Raw genomic sequence first — 20,169 nt, 5'->3', positions numbered from 1 at the left:
GATCTAAACTTTGCAATAACACATAACTTTTTTAATGTCCTTATATTAGCTGGTATGTTTTGTCATGGTATTCTGCAGCTCTGTCTGCTTGACTTTAAATTTGAAGATTTTGTAAGGAATACATTTGTTTTAACGGTAAGAAATCCCCCTGGTGCTGTGAAGAAGCTATTCCCTTATTATACCATGCTTGGAAATTATTGTTGCTGTACTGCTTTATTTACAGAAATGTGCATTTAGATATACAGAGATGATACTGGGCAGTGGGAAGTAACATTAAGGTGATTGTAACGTATAGCGGGCTAGAACGGGTGATTTTAAAGCATTTGACTGCAGTCTCCCATCAGGGGGCAATTGCCCTCACAGCTCTTGGGAAGAAGCTGTAACTAAGTTTATTTGTTTTGGCTTTGAGGCTTCTGAAGCATTTTCCTGATGGGAGAGGGGCAAACAGCTATTGCCTGGATGGGGGGGTGGGATCAGTGGAGATGCGTCTGACCCTTCTTTGGATTCAATCGGCATAAATTGAGTCTCGATTCAGCAGACGATATCCCACTGTTGTCACCACCCGTGCTAAGTCCTTCCTCTCCTGGACTGTGCAGCTCCAGTACCACACAATTATACTGATACATAAGACATTCTCTATGGTAGCTCTGTAGAAGTTATTTAGTGGTATAGTGGAAAGACCAGACCTATTCAGTTTCCTGAGGAAGAAGATGGATGGATGGATGGATGGATGGATGGATGAACCGTGCAGAGCTGCAGGGAAAGGTTGAAGATGTCCAGAAAGACCCCTGCTAGCTGGTCAGCACACGATTTAAGTGTCCGGGCTGACACCATGTGTGGACCTATGGCCTTGTTGGTGTTTACCTTTTTCAGGGAAGAGGTCACTTGGTGGAGATGCAGGACGAGAAGCTGATGGTGCTCCTCTGACTGGGGAAGATGTTCATGTTTCCTGCTGCTTGGAGACTCAAAGCGTGTGAAGAAGTTGTTTAAGGTGTCAGGGAGAGCCGGGTCATTGCTCAGCTGCTTGTTGCTGTGCTTGTAGTCTGATGTTTCTGATGCCTCTCCACATGTCACATGGATTGTTGCTGAAGTGTTCCTGGATATGATGCTTGTACCTTTGCTTGTCCAGCCTCGCTGCTTACCCTGTTTTCTGGGCTTTCGGGGAGGAAACAATAGATACAGTGGAGTTTCTGTTGTCCGTTGCAGGTCGAGGTGAATAAAGTCTGGATTCTACGGTCCAGGTTGGGTCGCAGTTCTAACAGCTCCTCTCTCCTGTATTGTATTAGAGCTTGGAGTGGTGATAACATGATAAAACACAAAAACGAACTAAATTAACCGGAGCACCTTAGCTGCAGCAGTAACCTGTACCGCCATCATAGCCCATAAAAATATTATTTTCACAAGATGCCTTTAATTTGACTTACAGAAATATATATACTCTAATTGATTAAATATGACTTAAAAATCCTGAAATTAGATCAAGAAAATGACATTTGAACAAAGTTCTATTCTAAAATTGTTTCTACCTACACTAGATATAGAATGGAAACAATTGTTATGAATTTGCATTTAACTTTTTTTTTAAAGTGCTCATTTCTAGATTATTCTAAATATAATAACTTATTTTATTCCTGAAAATACATTAATAAATAGTTTCATATGGTTAAAATTCATGTGTTTACTCTGAGAGTTCTTGCTCCTGGAGAAAAGTCACAATCTGAATACATTTTATTGAGTAAGTGCTCTAGAAGCTATTCTAGCCGTGGTTTGAATCAACTATTCTGGGGCAGAGATGCATCTGAAACATCAAAGACATCCTGTGTGAGACGTAAACAGGAAGCTGAAACGGAGCTTGCTGTTAAAATGAAATGTTGAATACTGAGATCACTCAGGAGGAGGTCTAGAAAGTGTCAGACAAAGCTAAAGGAAATAAATCTGTTTTCCTTAAAAGAGGTTGAACTTGATTAGTATAGAGTATTACATATTTTCTGGAAAATCTAAGGACCCAGTTACTTTGAATTTACATCTATTTGGAACCAAGGGTTCTGTAGAGAGGACATTGAACTACTAGCATGAGGCCATATAATTTACCACATATAGACACGTTATCAAGATAACGGTGTATGTTTCACCCTCCCCCAATGCAGCAACAGCCTGTGATGTCCTACACATGTTACAGGCTCACATCACCCTGTCCTCTACTCTCTACACTTTCAGCCAACATATTAAGTGCTGCAATAAAATGCTGGATTTATTGCATAACAACAAGGACTGATTCAAAGACTACCTTAATCTCAACGGCAATGACGGTAAGCATCAACGCTGGATCACCTCCACCAGAACATGAACCCCAGATCATTTAACCTGTTGGTGAGGCTTTCCACCCTCTGACCCACCAAGGAAACTACTCCAACATCTGATTCCTTGTTTTACTAGAGGCGTTTAAAAGCTGACAAGCAATCGCTTCTTAACTATAAAAAAAAACTTACAGCGGCTGTTAAACATTTTGGATCCTACTTCAGATCATGCAATGGGAGCTACACAGAAGCTGGAAAAGATCATGTTAAGGAAGGAAATATTTAATTGATCAGAAATGTAATTCTAGCGCCACCCAGTGGTGAACTCCCAGACCAGGCGCTGCTCTTGAAAGACAGGTACATCTAAAAATAATAATAATTGGTGTAAATAGATGCTAAGGACAGTTTGAAAAAGATGTGTCCTGTAAGAACGTCCTTTGGTCAGATTAAACCAAACTAGCGCTCTTTGGCCAAAGAGTTCTAGCTCCATCCACTACATAGGTCTTGTTCTTTTCTAAATAAAACCTTCCGCACAGAGAACAACCGTTAACACTATGCTGCTGCTTAACAGCACAGACTTAGATAGATGCTTGTATAACCTATAGGTCAGATTTATTATTGTGTTGTTCTAATATCTGGGACTCAAACACATTTACACCAAAATTCAGCTGCAAAAACCAGAAAGAGAGCTGTCTTAGTGCCGATGTTAAAGGCTGCATGTGCATTTCAGGGCCTTGGCTGGGTCCAAACTACTCATCAGAACTTGTTTTATACTTCCTGAACCTGTCAGGTTTTCTGCTCATATATAAAGAGAAAAGTAAATTTTAATCTTTCATTTATAAACATTTTAAAACAACATTACAGTAGAGCAGTAGACACCATTCAGGCTTTAAAGAAAATTAAAAAGTTATAATCAGGGATCCATGTAGATACTTATTTTTTTATTATTTACTTTGAACTGAATAACTTGATGTATGCAACATTTAAGTTCAAACCGACATTTTTTATTTCAATGTTTTATATTTTCCTTAAGTTTACAAAAAGCAAATCGATGCTGCTGCCAGTTTTGGCCAAGGATTATGTTTATCCAGCGCTAAGTTAGTGAGAAAGAGCAGTTTTTGTCATCAGTGTTGGGAAAAGGAGTCCTTCAGTTTCTCGCTAAAGTCAAGCTTTGCAATAAAGCTCCAGGTTTGTTACTTACCTTAATTTCTAAACCATTACTGAGATTTAATCACAAAAATGACAAATTAATTAATTCGTTTTACAAACAGGTGTGTGCCTGCTAACAGGGTGATGGATCAGCCAAGATAGTTATGTCTGTTTCCACCATCTTCCTGCTTAAGATAATTAGGCTCGCTAAAAGTCCTCCTCACTACTCCTAACATTTTTTCACTTTAGGAGCTCTTTTAAAGCCTAAAATGCTTTGTGAATAACGTTTATCTTACCGCGGTAAAATTCAAAGAAAAAGCTTACAATTCAAAGATTTTTTCTAAAATCACGTCATTATGAGCTACTTTTAGTCTGAGGATTCTTTGTAAATACGGCAACTGGCCTTTAAATGAAACAAGCTCCCCTCTGTGCAAAAAAACAAACAAACAAAAAAAGAAAACAGCACAAAGCATTTTTATTATTGGATAGAAATCTGGAATGCAAAATTATAATTTACAGTAGGTCTAATTTTATTATAGTTATCTATCTACAAATCAGACAAGTGTTAATTAAAAAAATATTTATTTATTCATTTATTGTGTGTGTGTGTGTTTTTTCTTTTTTCATAGCCTTCATGCTTTCTCTGCAGGTAAAGTTTAACTCTTGACTCCGTCTGTGGAGCCACTAACTCTCTTAGTGCAGAACACATCCATGTAACTTGATGCCATTTTTATTCTGATTTTATCCATACATGGGAACGCAATGACGCCATACGCACGTCTGGGATTGAGCAGCTGGAGTTTGCAGTCAACAATGGAAGTTGCTGTTCTCAGTTTTATTCTTTTCAGCAGCGTCCTTCACACAGGTGAGCAGTTATTCATTCATCTAGTTGTTGTTTTTTTGTAATTTTAAATTTTATTTAATCTTATTTACCAGTTAAATCATTTGTTTTGGTGCTGGGGGTGGAAAACGCGGCGGTTGCGTGGGTAGCGCGCGCGACCAATGTACATAAAACCCTCATTCCTTGACGTGACCGTACGTTCCCGGTTCGAATCCCAGCCCGCGTGGACATTGGACCTATTTCCGGTCAGTTTATAATAAATACTTTATAATAGCGCCACAAAAATTAAAAATAAAAAGTATCCGCGCATGCGTTAATTGCGCAATGGTACAGTGATTTAATTGGTGACAAATAGTTGAACAGCTCTTAAATATTTGCAGGATCAGGTGGAGAATTCAAACTTCCGCGTTTGTTCAACACGGTGAATTTAGTTAAATTCACGGTAAGAGAGAAAGTAACACATTTTGACAACCAGCCGTCTTTAAGGTGGACTTAACTTTCTGTTTTAGAGAAGGGACTTGCAGACATTATTATTTTATAGGTTTGCAAAGTGTTTTCTACTGAGAAGTGACGGTTACATTGTTACGTAAACAAACATGTGGAAACATGTTACTGCAACACAAACAACTTTATAAGTACATAGCGCCACCTACTGTACATGAGTGTGTATAGCCTGTATGTAAAAACAAACGTTTTTTGGCAAAAATGAATAATAAATTATGATAATTTAATACATTGGATAATATTAAAACAGAAAACAAAAGAAGTGATAAAAAGGAGGAAGAAAAAATAACACCCTCAATAATAAATAGTTAAATGATGTTTAATCCTCAGACTATTGATGAAAATTAGCCTCCATGGCTAACTCTGGCATGTTTACATGTGAACTTCAGAACTCGTGTTAACTGTCCCATCTCAAATAAATAAATCTTTTATATTCGTAATAAATTTACACTTAGACAATAAAACAATAAACCTTCACCTGTCTTGGAAGTCTATGAACTCCACAGAATAGCCAGTCTGACATCCAAACATTGAATGTGGTATTGACGTATAAGACGGGTCATGATTAGACGTCCAATTGGTCTTGAATGGACAGAATTAATGTAGACATGATCTGCACGTCCATCAGACGTCTAACACCACTTTGACTTCTGTACATTTTACTTCATTACAGCCATAAAATTAAAGTCGACCCATGGGTATTTTATGTTGTAGAACACAGCAAAGTAGTGCAGAATTGTGAAATAATTTATGTTTTCCCACATATAAATCTATTTCACAGTCACATTTGTGTTTTATGTTTTCATTTGTCTTGAGGAGATTAATCCACAACAGTTTTAAATGTCTAAATTTTCTGGCCAGAATGTTGTGATATTAATATTTAGAGCCTTAATTCTGAGCTTCATGCAGGTCAGCTGGCTGTGATAGAAACAGAGGAGACTGTGTGGACAGCAGTGGGAGACCAAGCCTCTCTAAGCTGTCAGCTCACTGAAGATAAAGAAGTCCTCCAGATCACCTGGCAGAAAGTCCTCCCTGATGGAGAGAGGAACCTCGCCACCTACACCAAGAAATTTGGTTCTAGAGTGAGACCTGGTCTGGAGGAGGAGATGGATTTTCAGTACAAAGATCTGCAGAGCTGCTCCATGGTGATCAGGAAGGTGACGGAGCAGGATGAAGGCTGCTATAGATGTTTGTTTAACACCTATCCTCTAGGAGCCCTGATAGGCAGGACTTGCCTCAGACTCTCTGGTGAGGACATGCTGTGGAGCACCAAAACATCTCCAGGTGATGTTAACTACCTTATACCGAGGTAACAGGTGTTTAATATTATCTGGTTGTTCTCTGTCCAGAGCTGCATGGACCCGTCCTTGATGTCAGCAGATCAAGCTCTCCTGCAGGGTCAGTTGTGTCCTGTTCAGCCACAGGTCGACCTGCTCCCACTGTAACACTGACTGCTCCACAGCAGAACCTCAGCTTGTCCCTCTACAACACCACCAGGGTGAGCAACAGCAACGGTACCGTCACCGTCACCACCACAGCTCTGCTGTCAGCTTCCAGCAGCACACAGGTTGGATGTTCAGTGTCAGTTCTCTCTGCTGCTCCCAGAGAGCTGCTGCTCACAGTTCCTGGACCCTCACACACGTCTGATCATGGTGAGAAACTCTTTCAGAGACTCACATTTATAGACTGATTATGTGTTTTCTGATCTCTGAGGTTTTTCTTCAGGTCTGGATGTAGAATCTGGTTCAAAATACAGTTTTGTTGGGAAGTTCATGTTCAGGTTTCAGTATTTATGTTTATCCTTTTGAATTGATCACATCAGCATTTGTTCCTGTTTCCTAAAAGAATTCTGGGTAATCGCTGGACTGGTGGTGATGCTCTGTGTTGCTGCTGTTGCTGTTTTCATCCCCGTATTGTTCAGAAAAAAGGCTGAGAACAGGTACTTCTGCCACACAGTGGATTGTTTTATCACCTCAACCTTTCAGTCAGTGGATGAATGTTTGTCTGATTTAAATATATTTGTTTAAATTATATTTTATTCATATAGCACCAATTCACAACAAGTTATTTCAAGGCATTTTACAAAGTCAGTTCTATCAAATCATTCAGACATATTGGTTGAATTATTTTCTCTCTAAGGAAACCCAGATGTTTGGGTGGAGTCCCTAAATCGCTGGATTCATGCCTGATGGATCCTGAAGGAAAAAAGCAGAGTCCCTCAGACAATGCAGCAGATTCTCATACCAAGCATGCATGTGGCGACAGTGGAGAGGAAAACTCCCCTTTGACAAGAAGGTCTGATTTAAATATATTTGGTTCAATTTTATTTCTCTAGCACTAATTCACAACACGTCATTTCAGGTCATTTTAATAAGTCAGTTCTATCAAATCATTCAGACAGATTGGTTATAATATTTTCTATCAAAGGAAACCCAGAACATCTGATGAAGACCTTGACCCTCAGCAATTATCTGCCATGGATGAGCTTCTAGGGACATTGGAGAGTGGAGACACACACAAGGAGTCTGAATATACACTGGACAAACCTCTGTAAGAGCCTTTTTATTTTGTTATTCCTCATTTACACTAACATCAATTCTGCTTTCTCTTGTTTTTTTTCACCCGTTTTTAAAGGTTAATTTACATTTACTACTCATGTCTTTTTGTATTTTAAGCTCTGCAGATTTATTTACCCTTCAAGTTTGGAACATTTTAAATAATTAACTTGTCACAAAAGCTTCTTCTGATCTGATGTTTTAATCAGATTTATCTCACTTTGCTCCGTTTAACATAAAGATGTTCTCTCTTATTTTCAGAGTGGAGGAACGCCCAGTGGTAGCCGTGACAATAAACGAGTGCAGACGACGCATCAATGAAAAAGTTAAAGCAGGAATAACTAACCCACCAGTCTGTGGAGGAAGAGATGAAGCCGTCAAAACTGAAATCAAAGGTTGAAGGACAATAAATTATTGTTGGGTTTCTTTAATGTTTTTTTTTATCTTTTCATGATGAAAATAGTTTTTCATAATTTCAACGCAATGCTGGTTTTAATTGGTTTTTTTTTTTAAATCTCAAAGGATAATTTCCTAAATTAGAAATCAATAACATCTTGGACAACTGATGAAAATCACCATCCCAGCAGCTGATTGAATGGCTTAGATGGAGGATTCACTAGATGTGAACGACTGGACAGAAGGCGCAACGATGTCACACCCAGCTATAGAGACTCTGGTTAAACAGCAAAATGAACATTATCTGTGGTGCTTTTTTTTAGAAACCCTTTTTAAGTCCTATATGCACCATTAATAAAAATATGCACACAAGCGGTGCTGGTGTGCTACGACCGATTATGGCACAAACACAACAAGGTGTGTGGTAACATGACGCGGCTAATAGCCTTGTTTCTGGATCTTCATTGTTTAAACACTACAGTTTGTCACAACTAATTTTGCATCTGTGGTCTTTTGGCACTCAGACAGTTAAGCACCAAGAACAAATTAAAACAAAATTATTACTAGTTTTAAAGTGTTTTATCCTGGACTAATTTTCTTTAGCCGAACCCAACCTTCTACTGTAGCAAGAATCAGGGGACTGGGAGCTGCTTATGAAACTGTACAAAAAGAAGGAGGGTGGAAATAATCAGCATCCATCAGCCCTAATCACTGTGTCGTCATTAAAAGTGCAAACACTAATTAGTCCAAAGCTTTTCTGGAGAATCAAACTGAGTGGAAGAGAAGGGCCACAGATTTCTGCACCGTAATCATCTTTCTTCCCAAGAAAATATCTCATTACTAGGAATGTTTTGTTTTAGAGGACATTACAGGATATTGATGAACTTATAGAATCTGAATTGAAAGTGTTTGCTTGAAACTTTGTTAATGTACTCGACTGTTCCACTTTCTTATATTTCTAGAGCTACAGAGTTTGCAGTAATGGTCGGGTTCAAGTACCAGACTGAAAATGAGTCAATGTTCAAAAGAAAAGTAAACTGTTGTTTAAATTAAAAGATTACAATAAAGTCAGCTGGTAAACATTTATCAATATCTGAGAGGTAATTTAAACCTTTTGCTCAAAACTGTAAATGTGTCTTTTAAAGTTCCAAAAAAAAGTAAAAAACAAAGCAACTGGACTTGTTTTTCATAGTTCATGACGTTTTGCTTCCTCTCCAGGAAGCTTTCCCAAGTCAAAAAGTCTGGAGTAATTTGGAGTTTTTGAATTGAGAACGCTTCCTGGAGAGGAAGCGAAACGTCTTGAACTACGAAAAACAAGTCCAGTTGCTTTGTTTTTTACTTTTTTTTTTTTTTGGAATGACCATGACCTGGATGACTGAGAATCTTCACCAGCACATTGCACGTGTCTTTTAAAGGAAATTCTGAGCGAAACAGTTTATTGAAACTTTTTAATACACTTTTCTTTCTGTTTTTTTATGTCTCCAATTCGTTCAACCAGAGCTATACTGCTTTATTAATAGACAGGAATGTGTCTCTCATGAGCTACTGTCTGCTCCCAGAGAGCTGCTGGGCACCGTTCCTGAGCTCACAGAGGCATCTGATTGTCAGGGTGCAGTTTTTGCCTGCTGCACCCGGAACATCTTCCAGCACCTTCCTCCTCCCATAAAGCCCCATCTGCACTCTCCAGTAAACACCACAACCTGTCGTGCTCTAATCATCCTGGACTCAATCCACCTGCAAGCCCTACTATAAAAGCTCACCTCAGTCTCCTCTTCCCTTCCGTCTCTCATCCTCTCATCTTCATTTGATGAAAGGCTTTGCTCCCTGCTGCTCTCCTCCCTCGCCTCACCCACGGTCCTCCAGCCTCCTCCCGTCTGCCTGCTCCTGCATTCACCATCCACCTGCTCCATCCCGGTAAAGACTCTCTGTTTCTCATCCTCCACAAGTCATCGGCAATAAAACTCTTAAAACGAAGCTGTGTGTGTGTGGTTGCGTTCGGTTTCGTCAGAACAACTCATGACACTGATGACGGTGAAGTCTTTCAAACACTCACATTTATAGACTTATTGTCTTTTTGATTTAAAATGTTTACATTTCATTTACCAGGTTTGGATGAACAATCTGCACTGCAAAAATAGAACTCAAAATAAGAAATGATTTCTTAAAATTACATAATTTTTCCTTGATTTGAGCAGGTAAATAAGATTATTTGCCAATGGAATAAGATTTTTGCACTTTAAATAGGCACAATTCATCTCCGTCATCTTATTTCAAGTGAAGTATATCTAATGATCTTATTTTAGGGGTAAAAATACAAATTCCATTGGCAAATAATTTTATTTACCTGCTCGAATCAACAACAAATACATTAATTTCAAGAAAATTTTACTTATTTTTAGTTCTCTTTTGGCAGTGTAGGTCATCTGACAGATCTACTTAAAGGATCAAAACCTCACGAATGCAGCTTATCAATGAGACAAACATCTAGCAAGAAAACACATTAAAACACCCCCTTCAGTGGCAAAAAAAGGTTGTTTTAATGAAAATGAAGGTTTAGAATGTGAGTGAAATGAAATCTGAGTTGATGGTTAATTAACTGTGCATTATGAACAAAATAACAATATCATGCATGTAAAATTATTTCATAACTTTGATTTCATTGTGTTACAATGCAGACTTTTAAATTTAAAACCTGCAACTTTCCCTTTAGCTAAAACCTTAACATGCATCAGTTGGTTTGGGTTTTTATCCCATCTGTGGTCGAAACCATGAGAAATTTCTCCATGTTTAAATTAGTTTCATGGATATCTACGGAATGTGAGATAGTACAGTTTATTGACCTAGCCAGGTTTACCTTAATATTCTTTATTAAAGATAGAAAATGACTTGAAGATTCGGCTTTAAACGTCATAAATTACTAATTTATTAAGCCGTCAAGTCTTTACTCTTCCTTTTTAGAGAAACATTAACACATACTTCTTTAAATGAGCTTGTACATGGTTTAAAGGTTACAGTTCTGAAGATAAATGAGCTGAATTATGGCGCCATGCTAAGTATTCACACCCCTTGAACTTTTTCCCACTTTGTCACATTACAATCACAAACCCTTTGTTGTTTCTTGATGTTTTTTTTGTCAGGGCATCACAATGCAGTGCATAGTAATGAAGTGGAAGGACAATGATGGCTTTCCAACTCTTTACAAATAGAAATCTGAAACCAACTTTTGGTGCAACCACTGTCCCTATAGGAGCCTTTAACTAAAATTCAGATGCTGGATTAAACATGGCAAAGTATTTCGTTAAGTGATATTTTCCTGTTCAGCCTTCTCTATGCAAGAAATTACTGCAAACTGATAGACTGATCTAAACTTTTCAATAGTATATAACTTTTTTAATGTCCCTGTATTAGTGGGCATATTGTTTTTTGTCATGGTATTCTATCTTTGTCTGGTTGACTTTAAACTTACAAGGTTTCGTAAGGATAACATTTGTTTTAATCTGCTCGTTATGGTCATTTTGAATTTCTTGCTATGTTTACTTGCCATACTGTTCATCTTACTACAAGATATATTTGTTATTTTATTGTGATTGCTTGCTGTTATAAAGAAGTCGTATTTTAGCAAAAACAACAACATGAGATGTACAAGAAACCAAGGAGTGTTGAAAGTTAAATTGGATCCCTCGATCACGGCGCAAACAGGCGGACTTTGAGGCACAGATCAATGCATCTTTTTCTCTGCTTGTCTTGGTGCTTTTACACACCAGCCTGGAAGGTAAAGCGCTCTGTGCAGTAATCCAAAGCCAGAGATGGCACCACACAAGCAAACTTCATATGAACATTTAGGCTACTGACGTTATGTACAGTAGAGAAAATGCTTTCTCATATGTTTTATCTTGTCTAGAGTGTGCATTTATTTATGTATTTTTCTGCGACTTTTTCCATTTATTAAAAATGCTTATTATTGAGAGCATTCTGTAAATACTATAAAATGCATCTGTACTATATTGTTTGTTCCTTTTTTGCAATTTTTAATTCAGGATTATCAGGATTAATATTTTTCATATCTATTTATCCTAAATAAATAAATGATAAATAAAATTGTTGCTACAGCCGCTGAAAATAATTCATTTCCCTCTATGAGAATTGTAAGGTTTATCTTATTAATACTTATACGATTAAGTTTATGCCCGCATTTCCTCCACGTTTAGGGGGTGGATCAGCCAGATAGTTATCTCTGTTTCCACCATCTTTCTGCTTAAGACACTTAGGCTCGCTAAAAGTCCTTCTCACTACTCCTAACATTTTTTCCACTTTAGGAGCTCTCTTAAAGCCTAAGATGCTTTTTGCATAACGTTTATCTTACCGTTGTAAAATTCAAAGATTTTTCCTAAAATCATGTCATTAGGAGCGACTTTTAGTCTGAGGATTGTTTGTAAATACGGGGGGGGGGGGGGGGGGGGGGGGGATTTTTTTTTTTTTTACAGAAGAGGTTATTTTATTTATCTGTTTAATAACCAGACAGTTGGTATTTGAAAAAAAATTGTGTGTGTTTGTGCTTTTTTCAGTCCAAATTTAGCCTTCATGCTTTCTCTGCAGGTAAAGTTTAACTCTTGACTCCGTCTGTGGAGCCACTAACACTCTTATTGCAGAACACATCCATGTAACTTGACGCCATTTTTATTCTGATTTTATCCATACATGGGAACGTAATGACGCCATACGCACGTCTGGGATTGAGCAGCTGGAGTTTGAAGTCAACAATGGAAGTTGCTGTTCTCAGTTTTATTCTTTTCAGCAGCGTCCTTCACACAGGTGAGAAGTTATTCATTCATCTAGTTGTTTTTTGTCTCTTTTTATTTTATTTCATTTTATTTACCAGTTAAATCATTTGTTGTTGGTGCTGTTGGTGATAAACGAGGTGGCTGCGTGGGTAATGCGCGTGACCAATGTACATATAACCCTCATTTCTTGACGTGACCGTACGTCCCCGGTTCGAATCCTAGCCCACGTGGACATTGGACCCATTTCCGGTCAGTTTATAATAAAATACTTTATAATAGTGCAACAAAAATTAATAAGAAGGAACATAAGTATCCGCAAATGCGTTAAATGCGCAAAGTTACGGAGATGTAATCGATGAAAACTGTTAAAGAGCTCTAAAATGTCTTAAATGTTTACAGGACCAGCTGGAGAATTCAAACTTCCGCGTTTGTTCAACACGGTGAATTTAGTTAAATTTGCGGTAAAACAGAAAGTAACAAATTTACAGACAACCAGCCGTCTTTAAAAGTGGACTTTACTTTGTGTTTTAGAGAAAGGACTTGGAGACATAATTGTTTTATTTGTTTGCAAAGTGTTTTCTACTGAGAAGTGACGGTTATATCGTTACGTAAACAAACAAGTGGAAATATGTTGCTGCAACACAAACAACTTTACAGGTACATAGCGCCACCTACTGTACATGAGTGTGTATAGCCTGTATGTAAAAACAAGAGTTTTTTGGAAAAAATGAATAGTAAATTATAATAATTTAAGAAATTAACAAAAGAAGTGATAAAAAGGAGGAAGAAAAAATAACACCCTCAATAATAAATAGTTAAATGATGTTTAATCCTCAGACTATTGATGAAAATTAGCCTCCATGGCTAACTCTGGCATGTTTACATGTGAACTTTAGAACTCATGTTAATTAATGTGCACTGTCCCATCTCAAATAAATAAATCTTTTATATTCGGAATAAATTTACACTTAGAAAATAAAACTGTAAACCTTCACCTGTCTTGGAAGTCTATGAACTCCACAGAATAGCCAGTCTGACATCCAAACATTGAATGTGGTATTGACGTATAAGACGGGGTCATGATTAGACGTCCAGTTGGGTCTTGAATAGACAGAATTAATGTAGACATGATCTGCACGTCCATCAGACGTCTAACACCACTTTGACTTCTGTACATTTTACTTTACAGCCACAAAATTAAATTCGACCCATGGGGATTTTATGTTGTAGAACACAGCAAAGTAGTGCAGAATTGTGAAATAATTTATGTTTTCCCACATATAAATCTATTTCACAGTCACATTTGTGTTTTATTTTTTCATTTGTCTTGAGGAGATTAATCCATAACAGTTTTAAATGTCTACATTTTCTGGCCAGAATGTTGTGATATTGATATTTAGAGCCTTAATTCTGATCTTCATGCAGGTCAGCTTGCTGTGATAGAAACAGAGGAGGCTGTGTGGGCAGCAGTGGGAGACCAAGCCTCTCTAAGCTGTCAGCTCACTGGAAACAGAGAAGTCCTTCAGGTCACCTGGCAGAAAGTCCTCTCTGATGGAGAGATGAATCTGGCCACCTACACCAAGAAATTTGGTTCAAGGGTGAGTGCTGGTCTGGAGGAAAAGATGGATTTTCAGTATAAAGGTCTGCAGAGCTGCTCCATGGTGATCAGGAAGGTGACGGAGCAGGATGAAGGCTGCTATAGATGTTTGTTTAACACCTATCCTCTAGGAGCCCTGATAGGCAGGACCTGCCTCAGACTCTCTGGTGAGGACATGCTGTGGAGCACCACAACATCTCCAGGTGATGTTAACTACCTTATACCGAGGTAACAGGTGTTTAATATTATCTGGTTGTTCTCTGTCCAGAGCTGCATGGACCCGTCCTTGATGTCAGCACATCAAGCTCTCCTGCAGGGTCAGTTGTGTCCTGTTCAGCCACAGGTCGACCTGCTCCCACTGTAACACTGACTGCTCCACAGCAGAACCTCAGCTTGTCCCTCTACAACACCACCAGGGTGAGCAACAGCAACGGTACCGTCACCGTCACCACCACAGCTCTGCTGTCAGCTTCCAGCAGCACACAGGTTGGATGTTCAGTGTCAGTTCTCTCTGCTGCTCCCAGAGAGCTGCTGCTCACCGTTCCTGGACCCTCACACACATCTGAGCATGGTGAGAAACTCGTTCAGAGATGTCAGAATGACAAAGTAACTATTAACCTAACATCGCTTACAAAAGTATTTGGCTCCGTTGGACTGCTACACATTTAATCAAGGTTCACTCTCAATCTTCAGTTTATTTACCTGGGATTTTATGTGATAGATCAACACAAAGTAACTCATTACTGTTAAAGAGGACCTATTATGCAAAATTAAATTTTTGCATGTTTTTGTACTTCCATTTTGGTCTCTATGGCTTCCAGAAACAGTGCAGGCACTGAAAAAAACATCCAGCCATTTTTGGCAATAAGTAAAGTTTTGTTTGTGTCTGGAAAACAAGTCATTTCAAAAAGCTCCCGATTATTACATCACAATCGCCGGTAAGGGTCGTCGCAATGTCCCAAGGCAAAACTAGCTACGTTAGGGAGCATGCAGGCTATTTTTCCTACCTCTTTCCTTACTGAGTGCACTATTCGGACAGCACTTATCATCGTGACCGCTGACACACTTCCGCTTTGGCTTAAGAGTCCTTACTCTCTATAAGGGTGTTTGGATTGACCTTCATGTTGCATGACTTCTTTATTTAGGTCTAGGTATTTAAGGTGAGTAGTGCCATCTAGTGTTTGTAAATACAATCTGCAGGCTGTAATAAAAATACAGTAAAAATCTGGTCATTTTAGAAGGTAAATAAAAAGTTGTTCCAGATGCTTGTTTTGCAGATTGCTACAGGCCTTGTAGGGACACAGCAAACACGTGGAATAATATGCTGTGGTTAGATGAGGCCAAGATTGAAGTAGTTTGGCATAAAAGCAAAGTATACAGTTCGTGTTACACAGTGGTAACACATGGTGATGGCAGCATCATGCTATGGGGGATGCTTTTAACAGCAAGGATAGAGTTTGATGGAAGGTAATCCTAGAAGGTTTTGGCTGCACAACACGTGAGATTGTGGTAGAGCTTCACAGAGGATTAGCATATCTCTGTGTTAAAAGGGCCTAGTCAAAGCCCAGGCCTAAATCCAATACAGAATCTGTGGTATTCAAAGATGCATGGAGTACACATGCATGCAGCACTAAAATCTAATTTTTAATAATTCGTAAGACATTTCAAATAATTTAAAGGAGAAGCAAGAGAAATATCATTATTTTAGATAGAAATATCTAAAAAAAAATAATGATGTAAAGAACTAAAGGAAAGTTTTTAGGTTACTATGATACTAGACTATGGTATGACGTCACACACCATCTCTCTGTGTTGTTCTCCAGTCTCTTGTTTACAAAGCCGGGGCGGCGTGCATGTATGTCTGTGTGAACAGCTGCCACTCAGGGCCCTCCCTGCCTTTAATGTGCCTCCACCAGAGCAATGTAGCGTTGGCACAAGATGGCGGAGAGCACCTCCAGCAGATCAAAACATTCTCTAGCTAAAGACATTATAAAGTTATTAGTTCCTTACTTCGCTAGACATGTTCCTCCAAAAGGTTATGCTGTCTAGCTGCATATTTATCCTTTGCAAGCAGGCACATGAGAAGCAACAGATAAGAAGGGGAGGGGAAAGAGAGGGCTGGGTTGCAGCTGGAGTGGAGGTAGAGAGGCGTGGCTTGTCTACAGACAGTGCTCAACACTGTCTGTAGACAAGCCACCTAGTGGTTGAACTTTGTTTATTGCTCCTTTAAAAATGATACACTAAGTTGGTCTGTTGCTAACAAATCACAACGAAATACACAAAAGTTAGTGATTTATTGTGCGAAAATGTGAATAAGTGAAAGGCTGAGACAGATGGTTAATGTGTGTTTCTGGTATTTAATTGTTGGACAGGTTTGGATGAAGACTCTGGAACTGATCACAGAGAGCTCGGTCAGTTAACGTTCAGATATATTTTTATTCACTCAGTCACATTTCTAAAACCTGTTGCTCTTCCTCCACAGGATGGCGTGTAGGTGTTGCTCTAGGGTTACTCAGTGGAGCTTCTGTTGTGGCTTTATTCTCCATTTTCTGGTACATAAAAAGGCATCGTAACAGGTACGACTCTCAGCCATCTTGGTAGTTTTATCAGTGATGGTTTGTTTTGTCCTCATTTTTAAATCCTGCATGTGTCACACAGCAAGCTCCAAAAGAAGGAAAAACCTGAAGAAGAGACCAGAAATCCTCAGTAAGGCTCCTATTTTTATTTAGAATTGACACAGATGATAAATTCTTCTCCACCGTATATGTTTCTACAAGTTAAAATTTTTTCATCTGCTTGTAATATTCCTAAAATCACAGTCACTTCACATAATGAACACTTTAATACACTTAAACTTTCTGTTATCTTTGGTTCATTTCTAATAAACGTTTCTAAGCCAAACTTTATTTTTCTTTAAAGGAGTGAAGAACAGCAGATGCCTAAACAGAAAACTGAGGAAACGACATCTGTCCTGATTAACAGACAAACCAGCAAATCACCAAGATCACCAACAACACCTGATATAGAAAGCTGTGGACCTGATGGCATAAACCTTCATAAAAAACTGATACGCAAGAAATCGACATAATATAATAGAACACTTAAATTGTATTTGTATATGAATATATTTTTTCAGCATTTATTTTTGTATTTTTTAGTTTTTGGTATTGTATTTTTTTAAACGTTTTGTAATAACTGCGGGATCGGTTTTAAAAAATGATCATCATAACCACCGGGTGTCACTGTTTCTCTGTTTCTAAATGGATTCTTTAAATATTGCCACGCTAATATTTATATTTTCTTACCAAAACCCCTCAATTATGAGGCTAAAAACGGGTAGATGAAAATCAGCCTTTGTTTATCATTCCAGTTCATAACGAAGACTACAGTTAATTACATAAATAAATGTAAATTTTAGTCACAGCTAGAAAATAAGTCATTACTTTTCTTGTGATCTTTAATCACTCTATACCTTTTTGTTTATGTGCATTTTATTATGTTAATACAACATATAGACCTAATTGTTAAAAAAGCTTTGTACTCAAAAGACACTTGTAATTTATTTGTGATGAATGTAATTTATCTTGATACAATCATTAAGCTAAACAAACAGTCAAACTCTTAGGTTCAGTTGTGAAACATTCTCTGTGAAGGCGATTGACCTGCTGCTCTGTCTTTAGTAAAATCTGCAGATTATTTTTAATATTTATCATTATTATCTTGTATGGTTTCTACTAATCCTGTGTTACTCGGGTAAACAGCTGCATTATTGACATTACTGTAAGTGCGTGAGCTAAAATGGCAGGCAGCTTTTGATGTGTTGGTGATTTTCTCAAAAGTTAATAGATTTTTAGCACATTTAATATTCAAGTTATCAGATCTTTACAGATTTAAGAAAAATTAGATTTTACTCTTAAGCTCTTTCTTCCATTATCCACACACAGCAGACTGTTATGGCCGTGTCCAGAGACCAGGCCTCCTTTCCTAATATGCAGTAATAACTTCCTGATGGACAGAAGAGTTTTGCTTATCATAGCCTCTGTGGTCGAAAAGTGAATCCTAAATGCTGCAGCTTCAGATTTGATGGACTACAAAACTACTTTTTTGGTTGAAGGTCATTATCGCTGTTTATAAAGCTTTCCCAGAAGAGGTCCTAAAAACAAACCTGTGGTAAGAAAAGATGAATTGATTGGGATTTATTTTCATAATTCAATACAGATAGATTTAAAAACGTGTGAGTTTATATAAGTTTTTAGATGCCCATCCATTGTCTTCCTCTTATCAGAGATCATGGTGCAAAGCCAACAAGTTCCAAATGGAAATGCAGAAATATCTAAATATTTATCAGTTTTGCTGCCCTGTTATTAATTTACTCAAAGTTACAATCTGGGTTCAGATTGGGTTCAGAATTTCTGCCAAAAGGTGCAACATTTTGATGTAATCCATCCGAACTCAGTATTTGCAAGAGATACTCGATTTAAAAGTCCTGTCTGTGATTGGCTGGTGGCGGGGACAGTTTTTGTAGTCGCGAGCGTACAGCTGGTATTGAGCGTGGCAAGGAGCAGGTGGAGTGCGAGCAGAGATGGAACCGAGTGCGAGGACAGTGGGTGGAAAAGAGTTATATTCAGAGTTGAGCACGTGTGTTAGATTCCGTGGAAAATCTGTCTCATTGAGGGCTCAGACTGGTGCCTATGCGTTCAAGTTCATGGCATAAAAATACACCATAGTGACACATGTGTCTGGTTTGAGCACAACTCCAAACCTTCAGGCAGAGAAGGAAGTATGGCGGAGTGTTAAAGCACTGGAGAGATGCGACCCGCAGTTATAATCAGCTGGCTTTTGGTGGACACCGTCCTTCAGACAGGTGAGAACTGATCTGGGTTGTTTCCCACAGCAGCGATTTATTTTCTGCGGTGGTGGATTCGATATAAAAACTATTTAAGTAGATATGAGAGTTTGAACCCCAATGCCTGGATGCTATCTTGATCATTTAATATTCATTTTGCTCTTTATGTGAGGATGTTTGTTATTCCTTGCTTATAAACAAGAAAAAGAGGCTTTAGTGGATGACTGTTGAGCCATAACAAGATCACTTACGAGCAAAGATAGACCGCATAATCTAGGATTTTATAAAAAGAAAAACAGTAATCCAGACATTATTGACAACATTGGCTGCCATTTGTGGTGCAGTTTAATATTGGCTTTATTTTTTATTAGATTTCCAAAAGAGAATTATCACTTCCTGTATATAAAAATAAATTCTAATCATACTTTGGTACAAACGGTCTTTCTTAAGCTTTCTTCAAACTCAGATCATCTGGAAATCTGTTCCCTAAGATTTGTTGAGGTCCAAAGTTTTCTTCTTGATATCTTGGCTGATTCAAATTTTCCATGATGCGTCACACAGGAAGCTGTGTGTATGCGTCATCTTAAAATAACCTGCATGTGTGCCTCCAGTTTTATCACATGTTTTGAATTTATAACCAGAATCAGAACCTTATTAGGTCAATCATCCTCTGGGGTTCATGGATTTTAAAGTTATAGTTGTTTCAGTGTGTCTAAATTTCAGATTTTGACTTTTGCTTCATTTGATTGACTTTCAGAAAAGAAGGAAGTATAACCAGATGGTTCAACGGCCTTTGTTCTTTAAACACAGATTTCCTGTTTGACAACAGTTACAGAGGATCAGCAGCACCCAGGTTCACAGCTGTTGAATCTATTGGTTTTCTGGTTATTAGAAATTATATACAATTTCAATAAGGCAGAATTCTACCTAAAATCTGTGCTTAGTTATGCTGGGCAGCTATCAGTTTTGAAAAAAAAAAAAAAAGCAAATGTATTTCTATGCTTCATATTTTGCTTGACCAAAATCCATCTCCAGCCTGTTGATGCAGGTAAAGTGTTTTGTCAGTTTCTGGTGTGACCACCGTTTGCCTCACGCAGAGCAACACATCTCCTTTGCATGGAGTTGATCGGGTTGTTGATTGTGGCTTGTTGAATGTTGGTCCACTCCTCTTGGATGGATATTGGCAGGAACTGGAACACGCTG

General features: G+C 38.1%; 3 protein-coding genes across 7 annotated transcripts in view; all 3 read left to right on the top strand.

Moving 5' to 3' along the window:
• The window catches only part of LOC105921727 (OX-2 membrane glycoprotein-like), a 95,658-nt gene that overhangs the window by 5,219 nt on the left and 70,270 nt on the right, over positions 1-20,169 (top strand). Inside the window, exon 4 of the mRNA XM_036127895.1 lies at positions 6,637-6,730. Coding sequence (XP_035983788.1) covers positions 6,637-6,730 — 94 coding nt within the window. The remainder of the gene's footprint in view (positions 1-6,636; positions 6,731-20,169) is intronic.
• Positions 1-20,169, top strand: part of LOC105921732 (OX-2 membrane glycoprotein) — a 74,875-nt gene that overhangs the window by 35,563 nt on the left and 19,143 nt on the right. Inside the window, exons 1-6 of one of the 5 annotated variants that reach the window (XM_036127900.1) lie at positions 12,434-12,554; positions 13,949-14,287; positions 14,389-14,691; positions 16,493-16,531; positions 16,603-16,696; positions 16,779-16,826. The exons of 1 other annotated variant lie outside the window; for it this stretch is intronic. In XM_036127900.1, coding sequence (XP_035983793.1) covers positions 12,452-12,554; positions 13,949-14,287; positions 14,389-14,691; positions 16,493-16,531; positions 16,603-16,696; positions 16,779-16,826 — 926 coding nt within the window. In that variant the 5' untranslated portion in view covers positions 12,434-12,451. Of the gene's footprint in view, positions 1-12,425; positions 12,555-13,948; positions 14,288-14,388; positions 14,692-16,492; positions 16,532-16,602; positions 16,697-16,778; positions 16,827-18,864; positions 18,985-20,169 lie in introns of those variants that run through there. 3 more of the 5 variants (XM_036127904.1, XM_036127901.1, XM_036127902.1) reach the window with 3 other exon arrangements.
• LOC105923032 (OX-2 membrane glycoprotein) lies at positions 4,189-6,626 on the top strand. Its single transcript, XM_036127909.1, has 4 exons — positions 4,189-4,311; positions 5,701-6,039; positions 6,141-6,443; positions 6,517-6,626. The coding sequence occupies exons 1-4, from the start codon at positions 4,209-4,211 to the stop codon at positions 6,597-6,599; spliced, it is 828 nt and encodes a 275-aa protein (XP_035983802.1). The 5' UTR covers positions 4,189-4,208; the 3' UTR covers positions 6,600-6,626.

The sequence above is a fragment of the Fundulus heteroclitus genome, chromosome 24, assembly GCF_011125445.2.
Source record: "Fundulus heteroclitus isolate FHET01 chromosome 24, MU-UCD_Fhet_4.1, whole genome shotgun sequence".
Classification (NCBI taxonomy): domain Eukaryota; kingdom Metazoa; phylum Chordata; class Actinopteri; order Cyprinodontiformes; family Fundulidae; genus Fundulus; species Fundulus heteroclitus.
Note: the sequence above shows the minus strand (reverse complement) of the source record. Positions and strands in the feature narration are given on the sequence as shown.

Excerpts from the sequence above, each read along its gene's own strand:
- LOC105923032 (XM_036127909.1), top strand. The coding sequence starts at position 4,209 with ATGACGCCATACGCACGTCTGGGATTGAGCAGCTGGAGTTTGCAGTCA. Across the intron at positions 4,312-5,700 it reads CAGCAGCGTCCTTCACACAG|GTCAGCTGGCTGTGATAGAA; the intron begins GTGAGCAGTTAT and ends AGCTTCATGCAG. Across the intron at positions 6,040-6,140 it reads GACTTGCCTCAGACTCTCTG|AGCTGCATGGACCCGTCCTT; the intron begins GTGAGGACATGC and ends TTCTCTGTCCAG.